Source organism: Silurus aristotelis (genome assembly GCF_946808225.1).
Source record: "Silurus aristotelis genome assembly, chromosome: 6".
Classification (NCBI taxonomy): Eukaryota; Metazoa; Chordata; class Actinopteri; order Siluriformes; family Siluridae; genus Silurus; species Silurus aristotelis.
Genome location: NC_139579.1, coordinates 33,559,211 through 33,579,210, shown reverse-complemented (window position 1 = coordinate 33,579,210; position 20,000 = coordinate 33,559,211). Strand labels below are relative to the sequence as shown.

The window sequence follows — 20,000 nt, the reverse complement described above, 5'->3', positions numbered from 1 at the left end:
AGTTACAATATACACACACATAAACATAAAATACACACACATACACATACAATACACAAACACATACAATACACAAACACATATCCATACAATACACAAACACATATCCATAAAATACACACACACATAAAGTTACAATACACACATACACATACATACAATACACAGACACATACATATACAATACGCACACATAAACATACAATACACACACATACACATACAATACACACATACACATACAATACACAAACACATACCCATACAATACACACACATAAACATACAATACACACACATAAACATACAATACACACACATACACATACAATACACAAACACATACCCATACAATACACACACACATACACACACATACACATACAATACACACACATAAACATACAATATACAAACACATACAATACACACACATACACACAAAGTTACAATACACACACATAAACATACAATACACACACATACACATACAATACACAAACACATACCCATACAATACACACACACACACACACACACATACACATACACATGCACATACAATACACACACATACACATACAATACACACACATACAATACACACACATACAATACACACACACATACATACATACACAAAGTTACAATACACACACATAAACATACAATACACACACACATACACATACAATACACACACATACACATACAATACACACACACATACACACACATACACATACAATACACACATACACATACAATACACACATACACATACAATACACACATACACATACACATACAACACACACACATACACATACAATACACACACATACACATACAATACACACATACACATACAATACACACATACACATACAACACACACACATACACATACACATACAATACACACACATACACATACAATACACACATACACATACAATACACACATACACATACAATACACAAACACATACCCATACAATACACACACATAAACATACAATACACACACATACACATACAATACACAAACACATACCCATACAATACACACATACACATACAATACACACATACACATACAATACACAAACACATACCCATACAATACACACACATAAACATACAATACACACACATAAACATACAATACACACACATACACATACAATACACAAACACATACCCATACAATACACACACACATACACACACATACACATACAATACACACACATAAACATACAATATACAAACACATACAATACACACACATACACACAAAGTTACAATACACACACATAAACATACAATATACACACATACACATACAATACACAAACACATACCCATACAATACACACACACACACACACACACATACACATACACATGCACATACAATACACACACATACACATACAATACACACACATACAATACACACACATACAATACACACACACATACATACATACACAAAGTTACAATACACACACATAAACATACAATACACACACACATACACATACAATACACACACATACAATACACAAACACATACCCATACAATACACACACACATACACATACAATACACACACATACACATACAATACACACACATACAATAAACACACATAAACATACAATACACAAACACATACAATACACAAACACATACACATAAAGTTACAATACACACATACAAATACATACAATACACAGACACATACATATACAATACACACACATAAACATATGATACACAAACACATACAATACACACACATAAACATACAATACACAAACACATACAATACACACACATAAACATACGATACACAAACACATACAATACACACACATAAAGTTACAATACACACACATAAATATACAATACACACACACATACAATACACACACATAAAGTTACAATACACACACATAAACATACAATATACAAACACATACACATATAGTTACAATACACACATACATATACATACAATACACAGACACATACATATACAATACACACACATAAACATACAATACACACATACACATTCAATACACACACACATACACAAAGTTACAATACACACACATAAACATAAAATACACACACATACACATACAATACACAAACACATACAATACACAAACACATACCCATACAATACACACACACATAAAGTTACAATACACACATACACATACATACAATACACAGACACATACATATACAATACGCACACATAAACATACAATACACACACATACACATACAATACACACACACATACACACACATACACATACAATACACACATACACATACAATACACACACACATACACATACAACACACACATACACATACACATACAATACACACATACACATACAATACACACACATACACATACAATACACACATACCCATACAATACACAAACACATACCCATACAATACACACACATAAACATACAATACACACACATAAACATACAATACACACACATACACATACAATACACAAACACATACCCATACAATACACACACACATACACACACATACACATACAATACACACACATAAACATACAATATACAAACACATACAATACACACACATACACACAAAGTTACAATACACACACATAAACATACAATACACACACATACACATACAATACACAAACACATACCCATACAATACACACACACACACACACATACACATACACATGCACATACAATACACACACATACACATACAATACACACACATACAATACACACACATACAATACACACACATACATACATACACAAAGTTACAATACACACACATAAACATACAATACACACACACAAACACATACAATACACATACAATACACACACATACACATACAATAAACACACATAAACATACAATACACAAACACATACAATACACAAACACATTCACATAAAGTTACAATACACACATACAAATACATACAATACACAGACACATACATATACAATACACACACATAAACATACGATACACAAACACATACAATACACACACATAAACATATGATACACAAACACATACAATACACACACATAAACATACGATACACAAACACATACAATACACACACATAAAGTTACAATACACACATAAATATAAAATACACACACACACATACAATACACACACATTAAGTTACAATACACACACATAAACATACAATATACAAACACATACACATATAGTTACAATACACACATACATATACATACAATACACAGACACATACATATACAATACACACACATAAACATACAATACACACATACACATACAATACACACACATACACATACAATACACACATACAAATACAATACACACATACACATACAATACACACACATACACATACAATACACACACATGCACATACAATACACACACATACACATACAACACACACACATACACATACAATACACAAACACATACCCATATAATACACACACATACACATACAATACACAAACACATACCCATATAATACACACACATACACATACAATACACAAACACATACCAATATAATACACACACATAAACACACATACACATACAACACACACACACACACACACACACATGCAATACATACAGACACTTGTTACTTATTTGTGTGTGTGTGTGTGTGTGTGTGTGTGTGTAGGGACGGGTTGATCAGTAAGGATGAGATGATGGCGTATTTCCTGCGTGCTAATCCTGTTCTGCAGTGTAAAATGGGGCCAGGTTTCATTCACAACTTCCAGGAAATTACGTACCTGAAACCGACCTTCTGTGAACACTGCGCTGGATTCGTAAGCATCACAACATCAGACTATCCAATCACTTCCACACCCTGCTTTATCAGACTCCATCTAATCGCAAACACCTTGTTTTATCAGACTCAGTCTAATCCCTTCCACACTGGGTCTCATCAGGCTACATCCAATCACAACCACACCCTGTTTTATTAGACTACATCCAATCACAACCACACCCTGTTTTATTAGACTACATCCAATCACAACCACACCGGGTCTCATCAGTCTCCATCCAATCAAATCCACACCACATCTCATCAGACTTCATTTAATCACATCCACACCCTTTTTCATCAGACTCTATCCGAACACATTCACACCTTGGTTCATCAGACTACATCCAATTAATCACATTCGATCAGAGATTTAAATGAAATTATAGTTTGGAAAGTTATTTATTTATGTGTTATTCAGCAGACTGGATTATATTGGACAGTTCACTGTTACACAATAATAATAATAATAATAATAATAATAATAATAATAATAATAATAATTGTGTGTAAACTCATGTAAACATGTACAGATGATAAAACCACCAGATGCCCAGATGATTTGATTACAGTCAAAGTCAGAGAACAAACACCGTAATTATTCCACCCTGGAGACCTGAATGACCTTCTGAAGCAGAGTCTGTTTTACTCTGGAATAAAAACACTGTCTGAACTGTTCCGTTTGTTTAAAATGAGTTTTTATTTGAAAGGGAAGTATTTATAATCAGTACAATATTTTCTCTCTCTCTCTCTCTCTCTCTCTCTCTCTCTCTCTCTCTCTCTCTCTCTCTCAGCTCTGGGGGATTATTAAACAGGGCTACAAATGCAAAGGTACGCACAGTTTTTTTCCATCACTCATTTATTACAGCAATAAATTCACTTTTTTCAGCATTTTACAGATTTATTGTGGAACCTGTATTTTATTTCAGTCACACTGCAAGTAAAAATATCCTTCATTACATTTAACCAAAAGATCATTTCTAGAATCTTTTACTCATTTCACGCTCTCAGACGTCTTGTTCGTTATCTTGGCACATCACAGTAGTTTTTTTGGTGGAAAGAAGCAAAGAAATGACGACAGTGATTTAGTGCAACGTTAAAAAAACAATCTAAGATCACGAGATTAAAGTCGTAGCAATATAAGAATAAAGTAGGAATGTTTTGACAAAAAAGATGGTGATTCAAATTCTACATCGAATAGAACGCAGATGTGACCATCGACCACTGGGCCCCATTTCAGACTGCACAAAAGAGGTGATTTCCTCAATGTCTGTTTGATTTTTTTCTTCAGAATAAATTAAGTTTCCTACAGAACCACTGCAGTGTCCATTTACTAATAATAACTCCGTACCACAAGACAAAAAACTTCTTATTGCTTAATTCTAACCTAAAGTAGGATGTAAACAAATCCTCCGTATCCAAACAGCAAAACGTTTCCCACAATTTTGTGATTTTTCTCAAAATATTATCGCTTTAATCTTGCTACAACTTTATTCTCAGAATATTTCAACTTTATTCTCATCATTTTTACTTTTTACAACCTTTTCGTTTCCCGTCATTTTAGATTTTGTAACTTTTTTTACGTAATTAAAAACGGCATAAAAAAAATGTAATGAAATTAAAATAAAATGAGTAAAAGCATCTAAAAGAGGCTCAGTGACACTGGTTTAAATAGGGTTTTGTTTCCAAAACAGTTTTTTGTCTCCAAAAATAAATTTCAACATTTTCTATTATGTAAGGTTTTGAGAAATGGCTAATTCTGTAATATAAATGATGTGTTTAGCAGCCTGGATAAACAGTTTTTGAGTCAAAATGATTATGTTTTACAGCCATAATCAATGTACATTTATACAGCAAAGTCGCTAAGATAAAATAATGCAGGAAAATGATCTGATGATCTGATGTTTGCTGTGGTGCAGTCAGGCATGCTCAAGTGCTCCTTCAAGACTATGGCTCGTGTCCATGGCAATGCAACCAAGTGTAGTTTTATATTAATGCACTTGCACTGATATGTAATTTATTTCTATAGAGATGTTAAACAGTGTGTGACTGTAAGGAAGTAAATGTAATTCGTTACTGTACTTTAGTAGCTTTTCACGTATATGTTCTTCACTGAAGTTTTTCCATTTGGGGAGGTTTTTACTTCACTACATTTCAAAGACAAATATTTTATCGTTTTACTCGACTACATTTAGTGAAATCAGTCGTTTCTTTTTATTAACGAGGATAAAAACGTAACTGGTGAAACACGCGGCGAGTCACCAATCAGGATCGAGCGCACGCTCTGTTTTACACGTGTTCTGCTCGACGCTCGGTGTATCTACTGATCACCAACATACAGTTCAGCATCAGTTCAACATCAAGCAGAACATTTAGAGAGGAATAAATGATGGAGAAACTCCAGACTCGAACTCCCCACCTCACACGTGACCTCGTTTACACGTTTTATTAAAGTAGTTGAAACGAAGTTTTTTTGTTCATGATCATTTTATTAGAAATCAATCAGTGTTTGAGTCTTTAATCTCATTCTATTAATAGATCAGTGTGCTGAGAGTCACATTCAAGTCTTTCCACATAAACTGAGGTGATTAAGAAAAGAATCTTGTGATAAAAATGATCATAGGAACATTAGAGTTATAATAAATCACTACTTAAGTACATTTGAGGGCAAAAACTTTTGTGAAAAAGTGAAAGTTTAAAGAGACACTTTTATTTTTACTGGAGTGACATTTTACTGAACGTCTCTATTTCTGCTCAACTAAATGCTCTGTGTTCTTTGGGGGAATAAAGTGTGTCTGGTGAGAGAAGGAGTGTTTATAGCTGCTATAACTAAGTAACAATGGGATCTGCCATGTCTGTGCTGTGGTGTCGAAGAAATGAAACACTTTTAGGGACATATTCCTCTTCAGGATCTGCACTTCACCCAGTCACTCAGTGTTGGAAAAGATCACAGATTGTCCTGTGACTGCATCATGTGTTTTTTTTTTAAAATGCTCAGAGTTTCTGATTGGCTGCTGAACATGAAGGTACACACCACTCACAGCCTGATGTTTGATAAATAAATGTGTTCCTTTGCAGATTGTGGTGTTAATTGTCATAAACAGTGTCGTGAGTTGTTGGTGTTGGCGTGTCGGAGACTTCCTCGCTCCACCTCGCTGTGCAGCGTCTCCCCCGGAGCTCACAGCTCGTTACCCAGCAGCCCCACGCTGCCCACCTCGAAAGGTACACCATTATCACCAGTTAACCCCTTCTCATGACCTCACCTTCTCTTGGCCTCATCTCTTAAATCATACGAATTTCTTCTCCAGATGAAGACGAGGTGTTCGAGTTTCCCACCGTGTCACCTTCAGGTTCTGATTTAGAACGCAAATCCATCACCCTGATGACGGGCTCTGCTCAGAGGATCTCCGTTCGCTTCCAGAGAGCCACGACCAGTCAGGCCACTCAGACCGACCCTCTGTGGCCCGATAACACCTGGAGTGAATCCGGATCCGGATCACACACCTTCCCTAAGATGAGGTGCAGACCACATCGCAAAAACTCTAAAAACAAAGGCTTTGCTCGCTGGGACGAGAACGAGACGAGCGGCCCTGAGAGGAGAGAGACACACAAACAACCTGAGGAGGAGCAAAGAAATGGAGTTCCACCACTTCATCACCATTACACCCATGACAGCAAGGTGAGATCCTCAAACCATAAAAGACAGAACAGTCTGGAAAGATCTCTACCAGTATTTATTCTAATTTACACACCGGTCAGTGTTTGTGAACGGCTGAAAGTTGAAGGTGTGATACAGTAGAGCAGATACACAACCTACAGCTAGAGTTTTATCCAGAGTGAGACAGATATTGATGATATTTCCTAATTTCTTCACTGATCTCCATGGAGGAGTTTTACATTTAGTTATACTTTATGGGCATTTTTTCCACCCTGATGTGGTTCTTCCTCAAACTGTTATAGACACATTTGTATCAGACGTCTTTGGATGCAGGAGCATGAAATATTGCCTTCACTTGGAATAGGGGACCAAAACCTGTTCCAGCATGACGATGCCCCTGTGTACAAAGCCAGCTCCATGAAGATCTTCTACAATACAAATGCATTTAATGTGAACGCTGACTGCACCCCAGGTCTTCTCACCTTCTCACCAACATCAGTACCTGACTACTAACATCCTTGTAGCTGAATTCGCCAAATCTAGTAGAACATCTTCCCAGAAGAGTGTTGAATGGGAAAGAAAAAGTTCAACTCCAACAGCTTCATTATTTGTGGAGATGCTGCACAGATGTCGATCTCTTTCTCTTATTTAAATGAAAATGTTCTATAATAGGAATATGATCTATAGTAGATGCGTATTTATATGAAAATGAAGCGTTATTTTGATATCATTATGGTGAATGGTGCTCCATAACTCAAGCTCCTCATGTTCACTTCCGGCAGTCGATGTCAAGTTGTTCTCTCGTTTGCGTTTTAGTGGAAAACACCAGGTTTGTTTGATCTCAGGCTGATCCAGTTCTTTCAGTGGATTTTTATCTCTGGCAGTGTTGCTGTGCTCAAGGTCCCAAAACATCCTGCTCTCAATTCCGTGCCTTTTGCATCGCCGTGGAAACCAGAGTGCATTATGGGTGCTGGTCTCTCCATTCCCGGCAGGAGATTATCTCGACCAGTGAAGAGAACGGTGGGGAGCGTTAATATTGAACAGCTTTGACAAGCTGCTGCTGCTTAAACGGGTTATTTTAGGAGCAGACGACCTGAACATCTGATCGCTTCATAACAAGGTTAAGGAGGTCAAACTCCGTCTACTACAGTGGTGTCCAATCTTTTTCACAAAGGGCCGGTGTGGGTGCAGGTTTGATTCCAACCAATAAAGGGAACACCTGATAGTCATCGAAAATGAAAGTCATTCGATGTAAACAGGTAGAATGGTGTTGACCTGCTGGAATAAAAACCTGCACCCACACTGGCCCTTTGTGGACACCACTGGTCCACTACATACAAACTGCTTCCACGCAGACTGTAGAATAGCACCTGATCCAGCACACACTCTTAATATACATCATTTATTGATTGATTGATTTATTTATTTATTTCGCTCTGACAGTTGAAGCCACAAGACACTGAATAAAGGTAATAATTTCACCATGAATAAAATTGAATCAGTGTTTTGTCGTCGTTAGATGTACAGAAATCAGGCTCAGGGTGTAAAGGATCTGATCTGCAGCATTTTCTGAGACGCTTCAACTCTGTTCCATCCATCCATGATTTTCTTCACCATTTAACGATGAGTCATGTCTCAGCCAGTTCATTAGAATATTAGGCCACACCTTTTCAGTCTCCAGCGACTCGTTTCATACAAGTTTTATAACGAAACATGAGGGAGCTTAGTGGTTAAGGCATTGAACATTGGATCTGAAGGTCTTGAGTTCGAATCCCAGCCACACGAAGCTGCCACTCCTTGGGGCCCCCAAGCATGACCCTTAACCCCATAGCTGTGCAGTTGAGTGAATGAGATAAAATGTACCTCGCTCTGGATAAGGGCGTATGCCGTAAATGCTGTACATTTGTTCATTTATCTTTGTTGTTATTTCAGATCAGCTGACTTGGCAGCTCAGGGCGTCAGGTCAGGACGCGGGGGAGATCTTCAGCTCCGCGGCCCACAATGCTCTCCTCTCTAGGGGATGTGTTGGGATGCTTCAGACCCACCGAGTGACCCCACCAATAAAGAAGGAGGCGGATACGGAGGACGAGATGCCGCAGCTGCTGCACCAGGCGCCGGGCGTTAACGAGCGATCGGGTGCTGATGCTGTGAAGGAAGAGATCAAATACCATTACACAATACAGTGATAGTCCTCTACATAGGATTCCATCATCATCATCATCATCATCATCATTTACTTTTCATGTAAAGCCAGATGACTGGGAGCAGAATCAAGGAACTCAGGAAGAAACTTTCAGCGGAGGGTTCCTGTTGGACCACGTTACATATTTTTGGAGGAAAAATATTTCTCAGGATGTTTTTTTTATTCAGGAGTGGACAAATCATACGCTTATTAACAGCGTGAGTGCTGAAAGGAAGAAGAACAGATCAGACGGAGGTCACGACTTTATTTTACTCAAATAAAGAGTAACTTTTTGTTACTCAATTAGGTCTGAAGGAAGCCTGCAGTGGCTGATGGATATCTGCGGTATGATTGGTTGCAAGGTGTTAATGAATATTAATTAGGGCAGAGAGAGAGGGAGAGAGAGGGGGAGAGAGAGAGAGAGAGAGAGTGAGACGGTAAATCTTTATGTACGGAAATGTTTATTCCCAGATGTGTGCAGATGTGTTCAGGTGTATACAGCTGTGTACAGATATATGTGCAGATGTGTGCAGGTGTGTACAGATGTGTGTAGGTGTGTACAGATGTGTACATGTATCTACAGATGTGTGTACAGATGTATATTTAGGTGTGTACAGATGTGTACTGGTAAATGTGTATAGATGTAGGGGCAGGTTTGCATAGATGTAAACAGATATATGTGCAGGTGTGTACAGATGTGTACAGATGGATGTGCAGATGTGTACAGATGTGTGCAGGTGTGTACAGGTGCATACCGGTGAGTTGAGCTTCTGGGTTCACTGATTTGTCCACTCCTGATATCAACGATTATTTTATCGTTTTATTTATCTTACAAAGCTAGCAAAAGAACAGCATGCTAATCCTGGAATTTTGTGTGTGTGTGTGTGTGTGTGTGTGTGTGTGTGTCTGTGTGTGTGTGTGTGTGTTCTTGAGAAAACACATAAGGGACGTGTGTACAAACATCTGGGTTTTTGGTCTGTGTAATTTTCAGAGTTATAAACACTACATGAGATTTTTATAAATTGAATGAGAATTCAGAGGAACGTGATGAAGGGGTTTAAAGATTCATGCTAGTTTCATGGATGCACATCATGACAGGTTTATGCTACTTTGTTTTTTTTTCCATGCTAGTTCATGATATATTACATAAGTTTTTGACAGACCATGTTAGTTTCATGCTAATTTGTGCTAGTTCAGGCTAGTCTAATGCTAGTCTAAAGTTATTTTCATGCTAGTTCATGATACTTCATGCTAGGTTATCCTAGTTAAGTATAAGTTGTGGTATTTTCATGATTGTTTTATGCTAGGATCCAGAAGGTTGTAATGATACATTGTTATGTAGTTCATATCTTTAATGAAATATAATTATTATTAGTCAATTATTGTTTGAGGGAGGGAGAGCTAAGAAGAGAGAGAGAGAGAGAGAGAGAGAGAGAGAGAGAGAGAGAGAGAGCGTTGACGTTAGCATGTTGATGATATCATAAAGAAGGAAAAAACACTACGGATTTTTGAGCCGGATCTCATCACTCGAGAGAAAGGTACGCATCGCTGATAAATAAAAGACAAGCGCTTTATCAGGGTGAGGTGATGGACAGATTCACTCTTATACACGTTGTATACATCATAAACATAAATACAGATATTTTATTATATATGTTTAGTTTCTTTATTGAAATAAATACATTATTATAACTGAGGTCTCGGTGCTCTTCTACTGAAATACGCTGTTTATATAACATTCAAAAATGATTTTATTTTCCTTTTATTATAAAATAATAATAATAGTGCAGAGTATTTACAGTATATTTATTTAAAAAAATTATGTTGGTGCAAAGTTTACATGAAAAAAAAAGGTTATGGTTGTGATAGGATCATACAATAAATCTATATAATTATACATTATTGTATGTAATATAATTTATATAATAATAGATTATTAAGTTAAAAACAATTATATGATTAAAGTAAAGCAACAAATATGTTGTTCAATACAAATTAATAAAAATGTTCCAACTCTCCTTCTAGACTAAAATAACTAAATCATGTATAATAATAATATGTTACCGTTTCCGGGGCCGTTGTGAAATATTTATATAATTTATATTCATATTTTATATTTATATTTTGATATTATTTCTATAATTTTAAACTCATTTGAAGGATTATATTATTCTGGTATGATTATTTCCTTTCCTTCCCTTCATGCTACATTGACAGGAAGTGTGATGGTAAGATCACCAGAACATGGAGTGATAGAGAACAGATTTCCTAAGAATGCATATTCATATTTCACCTACATCAAACCAATCAGTGGAATTAAAAAGGGGTGGGGTTTCCCTGGAAGAGGCCACGCACATCAGGATGTTTCATAATAAGATAAAAGTGATCTTTCAGAAGAGAAAAAAAGAAGAAAATTAAGTAAAGTGGATTGAATTTTCACTCTGCTGTTCAGTACAGTGTGTGTGTGTGTGTGTGTGTGTGTGTGTGTGTGTGTGTGTGTGTGTGTGTGTGTGTGTGTGTGTGTGTGTGTGTGTGTGAGAAAGAGAGAAAGAGGGTGAAGCTGCTTTTATCATCAAAGCTCCATTGTCACTGTTTCAGGACAGATGTTTTTCTGCTCACTGTTGCTAAGCATTGAATGATGGAGTTCATCAGTTGTCATGGCAACGCTGAGACTTTTCAAAGTCCATCTGCCCTCACATCACCTGCATATTCAGGTGGACTCACAAAACACACACACACACACACACACACACACACACACACACACACACACACACACACACACACACATTTACACACACACATTTACACACACACATTTACACACACACACACACACACACACACGTTTCCAGTTTAAAAAACTGTAAACCTCCTTAATGTACAGTGTGAATTTGGTGTTGATCTGAAAACATCCGATTTTTTCCCCAAAAAAATATAGTAAGATGGCCTTTGGGGCCTTTGTGATATTTTGAGGGCAAATATGTAACAATCTAAGATTTTTACAAAATTTACTCATGTTACAACAATCAATACGAGCACAGGGGTGCACTTAGTTCTGTCCTGTCACAAAAACTTAATTTACACACTGTACTACAGTTATTTTATCTGCTATATGTTACAAAACTGCACTTATAAAACGATATATTGAGTACAGTATCTTTTCTGTGCTGTACTGCACTACACTGTTCTACCTTTAACCCCTAGATATATTAGTTACTGTACTCATAACTATGCTATAATATACAGCTAATATACTCTATATATTAATAATCTAATCTAACATAACTCAACTTTGGAGTGTGTTAGGATGAAACTAAGTGCTCTCATGGGTTTTTCTTGACCTCCCAAATCTACAGTGTAAAATTAGTAAAGATCTGAGGATGTTACTTTTTTTCACCCAAAGTAACGGTAAGAATTTGTGTTTTGTAAAAAAAAAAAAAAAAAAAAAAAAAAAAGCATTCTCAGATTCTCACCAAACTCACACTGGAGGTTGGGGAGGTCAAGAAAAACATGGATGTGCACTTTGTGTCATTCCATCAAACTCCAGAGCTGAGGTCTGAGCTTCTGGATTCTATTCTATTTCAACTCAATATAACATCATACATGTGCAGTACATCAGCATGGATGGAAACACCTATCTCTTCTAATATACTGAACACTAGTGTAGCTGTATTATCTACAGTTATTTACTAGACTACACTATACACACACTAGTACAGTAAAATGCACTACAATGCTATGCACCGGGCCGTGGGTCAGTTGGTACCGGGGGGCCGCACAGAAAGAAGACATAACTTACATTATTTCTGTTTTATTTATGATCTGATTCTGAACAATGTTTTATTGTCGAAAATTCCCGGAATTTCTCCTCCACATCTGTCTATGACTCTTGATGCGGGTCATGATGCCTCGGTCACACGACTTACCTCCATCCACTACCTTCTTAAAGGCGCTCCGGTCACACGACTCACCTCCATCCACTACCTTCTTAAAGGAGCTCCGGTCACAAGCCTTACCTCCATCCACTACCTTCTTAAAAGGGGCTCCGGTCACACGCCTTACCTCCATCCACTACCTTCTTCGAAGGGGCTCCGGTCACACGACTTACCTCCATCCACTACCTTCTTAAAGGGGCTCCGGTCACATGACTTACCTCCATCCACTACCTTCTTAAAGGGGCTCCGGTAACACGTCTTACCTTCATCCACTACCTTCTTAAAGGAGCTCTGGTCACACGACTTACCTCCATCCACTACCTTCTTAAAGGAGCTCCGGTCACACGACTTACCTCCATCCACTACCTTCTTAAAGGAGCTCCGGCCGCTAACACATAATACATTACTGCTTAATTCAAACCCCCAAGAGAGAAAAATTAACAAAAAAACCCACATGGATTCACGATTATTATTAGATTTATAAAATACCAGTTTTTATGGTCGTATCATTTTATTTGGTTGTATTTATTCACCACACATTAAAGGCTGGTCCAAAAAAATATTGTCCCACATTAAACCGATCAATGGTGCAAAAAAGGTTGGGAACCACTGCTGTACGCTACAGAGGTAGATCAGTTACTACTTCTTTCGGCTTTTCCCATTAGGGGGCACCACAGCAGATCATCCGTCTTCACCCCCTGTCGTCTACATCTGCCTCTTTCACAACAACTACTTGCATGTCTTCCTTCACCACATCCATAAACCTCCTCCTTGGTCTTCCTCTTTTCCTCCTTCCTGGTGTCTCCATCCTCAGCATTCTCCTACTGATATACCACATGTCCCTCCTCTGCACATGTCCAAACCATCTCAATCTCATTATGTCTCTAAAAAGTCCTACATGCACTGTCCCTCTAATAAACTTATTTCTAATACAGAGGATCTGCCGTTTATGTTTTGGTGCCAGATACCAAAGCGCACCTTTCAGACGTCTTGTGACGTCCAGGCGTCAACAGATTGAGATGTTTTGATGACACAAGGAGGGTCTACTCATTAGATAGATAGTTTAAGATTACAGCTTGTATAGAAAAAAACATAGTTGTAAGTGAAAAAATATTAGCAATAATTAAAGAAACATTTATGCACATACAGTGGGCTGAATTTCAAGCAATACCCAGGCAACAAGCAGGTACTAATTCCATCTCTATGGTGAAGCATGCTGGTGGCTGCATCATGTTATGTAGATGATTTCTTCTCAGCAGGCGGAATAGTTCAATCAACATAAATAAATCTCACATATATAAAAGACACACACATACCATACTTTGCTTTATTGCTGTCAGTCTTCACACAATCTTTTTCAAAAGCAACAAACTGAATTGTGAACTTAAACCAAAACCATTTTTTTCTCCACACAAACCGTATTGGATGATGAAACATCTCACCGCCTCGAGTTGTCATCCAATTTTTGTAAACAAATGTTTAAAGAAAAAAAAAAACTTTACAATGCGGTCAGTTTAAACGTCAAGTAACCTCGGAAGTCTGATGAGTTCTAGTGAGTTGTAATGAGTTTTAGTGCGATAAACAGTTTGGAACAAAATCATTTGTCAAGTGCTGGCAATAAATAACGATACTTATTTTTGGGGTAAAGTTAAGGCTTTGTTGAAAAACAAAAAAAATCGTATCCGAGTCTTACACGTCCCAAAGGTCTTACAGAACACTGGACTTAGGCAATTAGCTTATCTGTTAGCAGAAGAACAAAGCAACCGCTGGTTCTTTATAACGAGTCTCATTCTCAAAAATACAACAAAGCCGTCCATCTTTGTAAGATCTGAAAGCGACTCTTGTTTCAGGGTTAATTTCCTGATGATCTCGTTAACTCAGCTGGAGTAAAACCCCTGACCGAACCCTGCCTGGTTATACTGATGGCCGCCATGTTGGAAGAACTGCTCAAACTGCCCTCCTTGATTAAAATTTTGCCCCCCTCTACCACCCCAGCCTCCACTTTGCCCTCCCCGTCCTCCTCGTCCTCTCCCTCCACGACTACCTCTACCGCCACCTCGTTCCTGCTGTCGACCTCCATCTTGGTAGTGACCTTTGTTACCAACTTCTTGCCCTTGTTGCCCACCTTGGTAACCTCCACCAGAGTATCCCTGCCCTTGGCTACTAGACTGATACCCTCCACCACCTTGGTACCCTTGCCCCTGTTGACCTCCTTGGTACCCTACACTTTGAAATCCTTGCCCACCACCTCTGCCTTGGTATCCTTGCCCTTGATGCCCCCCACCACCTTGGTATCCTTGACCTTGGTGCCCCCCTTGATATCCTGGACCTCCTTGTTGCCCACCATGGTATCCTCCACGGTAGCCTCCTCTTCCTCCATCTTGATATTGACCCTGATTTCCACCATCTGACCAGCCTCCTTGTACTTTACCCCCTCTATCCCCTCTTCCACCTCCTCCTCGGTGCTGATCGTAGCCACCCCTGCCTCCCCCTCGCCCTCCGCCGCCTACTGTTGGTCCATCTTGCCGTTTTTGCCATGTTGGCATCTCCGGAGGAGGAGGCTCGATTTCGTTCGGTCTTCCACCACGATCTGGAACACGACCCATCAGCACCTGTGGGAATCGGAGTCAGGATAGAATATTAATTAGATCAAGTGTGTTAATGAAAACCTGCACTATTATATAAGCGTATAAATGCTGAATGTGGTTATTGACCTTGTTGATGGCGCACGAGGTTTTTTCTCGAGTCTGGCCACTGCTGGTGCGCAGGATTTTGGATAAATCTTCTCTGGCAGCGAGAAGGTGAGCGACACACACTTTGCTTTTTAAGCTGAGCGATGAACGCAGGGGCTGATACACTTTGGCCAACTTCTCAGTATGACTCTAGGAAAGGAAATGGACAAAAGTATTGGGACACACCCCTTAATTATTGAATACAGGTGTTATATTTAAACCCACTGCCACAGGTGCATAAGCACCTCATCATACAGATTGCAGTTAAAAACATGTAAAAAATAGGGGCGTTCTGAAGTGCTTTGTGAGTTCAAGCCTGGTATTGGTAAAAGTTCAAGCCAGAGATTCAGCTGTATGTGGTGTTATTTGAAAGTGAAAGCGTTGAACGGCAGCAAGTCAGCCACAAAGCCGAAGACCATGTAAAGTCAGAGCTGAGTCAGCGAGTGCATGGCGCACAAAAGTCGGCAAAGTCGTGTTGAGCAGCTGCACGCAAACCTCACAGAACCATGTCAAGCGTGTGATAGACGTGAGTAAAACACGCTGCCACTGGAACCTAGAACAATGGAAACGTGTTCAATAGAGTTACCAATCACAATTACACGTATTTTGGTACCGTTTTGGATAATAAATGATGTTTTACTCCAAATACTGATGTTTTGTGTAAGAGGGAAAGAAACGATTGTATTGTTTGCAGAAACTGAGATCATTTCATGTGGATAAAACACTGATGTGTGCAGGTTCTACAGATCAGACATTAAGTCTCTGTTTTCTTTTTCATTGCCGTACTGGTTAAATTCTGTGAAAACCAAAGATTGTTTTGAGATTATTGTAAGTAAAATGTAAGTGAGAAGCAGATGACTATGGCCCACTTATATCATAGACAGGTTTCGAGTAAAGCCCAGAGCATTCTGTTAGATCATGAGTTCCACTTCCCCTTCTGGCACTCGGTATAAAACTCTTACCAATAAAACTAATTGTTTAAGACTTTCATTTGTGTTTGCATTGTGTGTTTGTGTTGTTTAATGTGTCGGCTGCAACCAAACTACCATCAAGGAAATAAAAGAAGAGAGAATACACTGTCTGTCTGAGTGCACCTGGAGAAGGGATACAGTATGGGCTGTTTCTCAGGGGGTAAAATCTACAATGATCTCGTTTATATTTATTTATATATTTCACTTAGTGGTATTTTGTTAAAAAGATCGATTTATTGTCATTTACTGCGAGCGTCAGTTTCCCAATTCTTTTTTTATTTATTTAACAACCTCCCAATTTATTATAAAATGATTCAAACAATAAGGATTTTTTTTAAAGGACAATTGAGAAAACAGGACTCTGTTCTATCATGGTGTGGATGGAAAGAGAAATGGTGTAGGGGGATTCTGAAGGAAGAGTACAGTAAGAGTGTAGTGGAGGTGAAGAGAGTTAGATGAAGTGGTAGAAGGTGAACGTAGGAATGAAAGATTGGTGATTGGTGCAGACTTTAATGGGCATGTAGGTGAAGGGAACAGAGGTGATGAGGAGGTGATGGTAGGTGTGGTTTTAAGGAGAGGAATGTGGAAGGGCAGATGGTGGTAGATTTTGCTAAAAGGATGGAAATGGCAGTGGTGAACACGTATTTTAAGAAGAAGGAGGATCACAGGGTAACGTATAAGAGTGGAGGAAGGTGCACACAGGTGGATTATCTTCTGTGTAGGAGATGCAACCTGAAGGAGATTGGAGACTGTAAGGTGTTGGCGGGGGACAGTGTAGCTAGACAGCATCGGATGGTGGTCTGTAGGATGGTTTTGGAGGTGAAGAAGAAGAGGAGGAGAGTGAGGACTGAAAGAAGAATAAGATGGTGGAAACTGAAGGAGGAAGAGTGTAGTGTGAGGTTCAGGGAAGAGGTCAGACAGGAGCTCAGTGGTGGTGAAGAGGTGCTGGATGATTGTGGAACTACTGCAGAAGTGATGAGGGAGACAGATGGAAAGGTTCTTGGTGTGACATCTGGAAATAGAATAGAAGAAAAAGAGACGTGGTGGAATGAGGAAGTGCAGGAGAGCAGAAGGAGAAAGAGGTTGGAGTAACAGAAGTGGGATCGACAGAGTGATGAGAAAAGTAGGCAGGAGAACAAGGAGATGCAGCAGCAGGTAAAGAGGGACGAGGTGAAAGCCAGGAAAAAGGGTCTTTAAGAATAAGGGAGATGTGCAGACCTGCAGTAACTACAGGGGAATAAAGTTGATCAGATCACCATGAAGTTATGGGAAAAAGTAGTGGAAGCCAGGCTGAGAGAAGAGGAGGAACAAGGAGGAGGTTTATGGATGTGGTGAGGGAAGACATGCAGGTAGTTGGTGTAAAAGAGGCAGATGTAGAGGACAGAGGGGTGTGGAGACGGATGATCCGCTGTGGTGACTCCTAATGGAAGCAGCCGAAAGAAGAAGAAGAAGAAGACGACGTTGTTTTTTTTTTTTCTTTATGTGATGTGATTTGACGCACACGTGTACAAGTTGTGAAATAAAAGTCAAGTGTTTCATTGTCAGTCCTTGGGGGTAAAATCTACTTCATCATTTAAGAAGGATGTTTCTGTTTTTTCTTTAATCTGAGAATAATCCAAATCTTACAGTTACATTGGGACCAGTTCAGTTTCCTAAAAAGTGTATTAAAGGGATTCTCACGATTCACCAGTGCAGAAGTAAATTTGAGAGCGGAAATGCCCGAGACTCCGAGCGTGAACTCACCTTGGCTCTGTCTGACCAGCCGAAAGACTGAACAGTAACGTCTAGACGCTTCAGTAACATTTTCCTCCGCACCTCGTACTCGTTCACCAGAGCCTGGTTAATCGCTTCGATTTTCTCCTGCGGAAAAAAGAGAACAGAGTCAATTAACACCATGCAATCAGACGGATATAATCAACAAAATACAACAAAATTAATCAAATACAGAAAATTATATTCAAATAAAATGACATTTAGGTTAATTACATCCCCCACCCCACCCCCCCAGGTTAAACATACCCAGTGTAAAGGGCCGAGGGTTTTTATCATTAAAGGCCCACCGACGTGACGAGGAGGAACTTTAGAGAACGCTTCCTTCAGCTGAGAACACACACACACACATAATTTAAATAAACATTTCACTAAAACATTAGATAATAATTCACAAAAACATTTCGTTAAAGGACTAAACTTTTACTAAAATGTAAAGAAAATTCAATAAAATAAACTATAAAAAACATAAAACAATTAATAAAAGCTTTAAATAAAAATTACAGGAAGATTTTTAGATATTTAACATTTAAATTTATCAAAAGAAAATGTAATAAATAAATAAAAATATAATACATTTCAGTTTCAGTGGTGAAACTTCAAAAAACAAACAAATACAGTTCATTTAAAACTGATAAAATATCACAGCATTAACAACAAAAAACATATATTGCAGACCGTGTCAACTACAGTGGTACCGCTGGTGGTGTGTGTGTGTGTGTGTGTGTGTGTGTGAGTGAGTGTGAGTGAGTGCGTGTGTGAGTGTGTGTGAGTGAGTGTGTGAGAGTGAGAGTGAGTGAATGTGGGGGGATGTGTGTGTGAGTGTGTGAGTGAGTGTGTG

At 38.5% G+C, this 20,000-nt stretch overlaps 2 protein-coding genes across 9 annotated transcripts in view; one reads left to right on the top strand and one right to left on the bottom strand.

The window, feature by feature from the left end:
• rasgrp3 (RAS guanyl releasing protein 3 (calcium and DAG-regulated)) overlaps positions 1 to 11,440 on the top strand; it is a 24,773-nt gene extending 13,333 nt beyond the window's left edge. Inside the window, exons 10-15 of one of the 8 annotated variants that reach the window (XR_014534096.1) lie at positions 3,762 to 3,909; positions 4,703 to 4,739; positions 6,987 to 7,130; positions 7,217 to 7,587; positions 9,499 to 10,281; positions 10,434 to 11,440. Coding sequence is in view for 1 of the 8 variants with exons in the window: in XM_083544683.1 (XP_083400809.1) it covers positions 3,762 to 3,909; positions 4,703 to 4,739; positions 6,987 to 7,130; positions 7,217 to 7,587; positions 9,499 to 9,507 (709 nt within the window). In the remaining 7 variants the exon portion in view is untranslated. Of the gene's footprint in view, positions 1 to 3,761; positions 3,910 to 4,702; positions 4,740 to 6,986; positions 7,131 to 7,216; positions 7,588 to 9,498 lie in introns of all 8 variants that reach the window. The other 7 variants (XR_014534097.1, XR_014534098.1, XR_014534099.1 and 4 more) reach the window with 7 other exon arrangements.
• Positions 11,441 to 14,999: 3,559 nt separating this feature from the next.
• The window catches only part of fam98a (family with sequence similarity 98 member A), a 16,345-nt gene continuing 11,344 nt past the window's right edge, over positions 15,000 to 20,000 (bottom strand). The window contains exons 5-8 of the mRNA XM_083544712.1: positions 19,409 to 19,489; positions 19,133 to 19,249; positions 16,401 to 16,568; positions 15,000 to 16,298 (exon numbers count right to left, since the gene is read on the bottom strand). Of these exons, the coding sequence (XP_083400838.1) occupies positions 15,564 to 16,298; positions 16,401 to 16,568; positions 19,133 to 19,249; positions 19,409 to 19,489 (1,101 nt within the window). The 3' untranslated portion in view covers positions 15,000 to 15,563. The remainder of the gene's footprint in view (positions 16,299 to 16,400; positions 16,569 to 19,132; positions 19,250 to 19,408; positions 19,490 to 20,000) is intronic.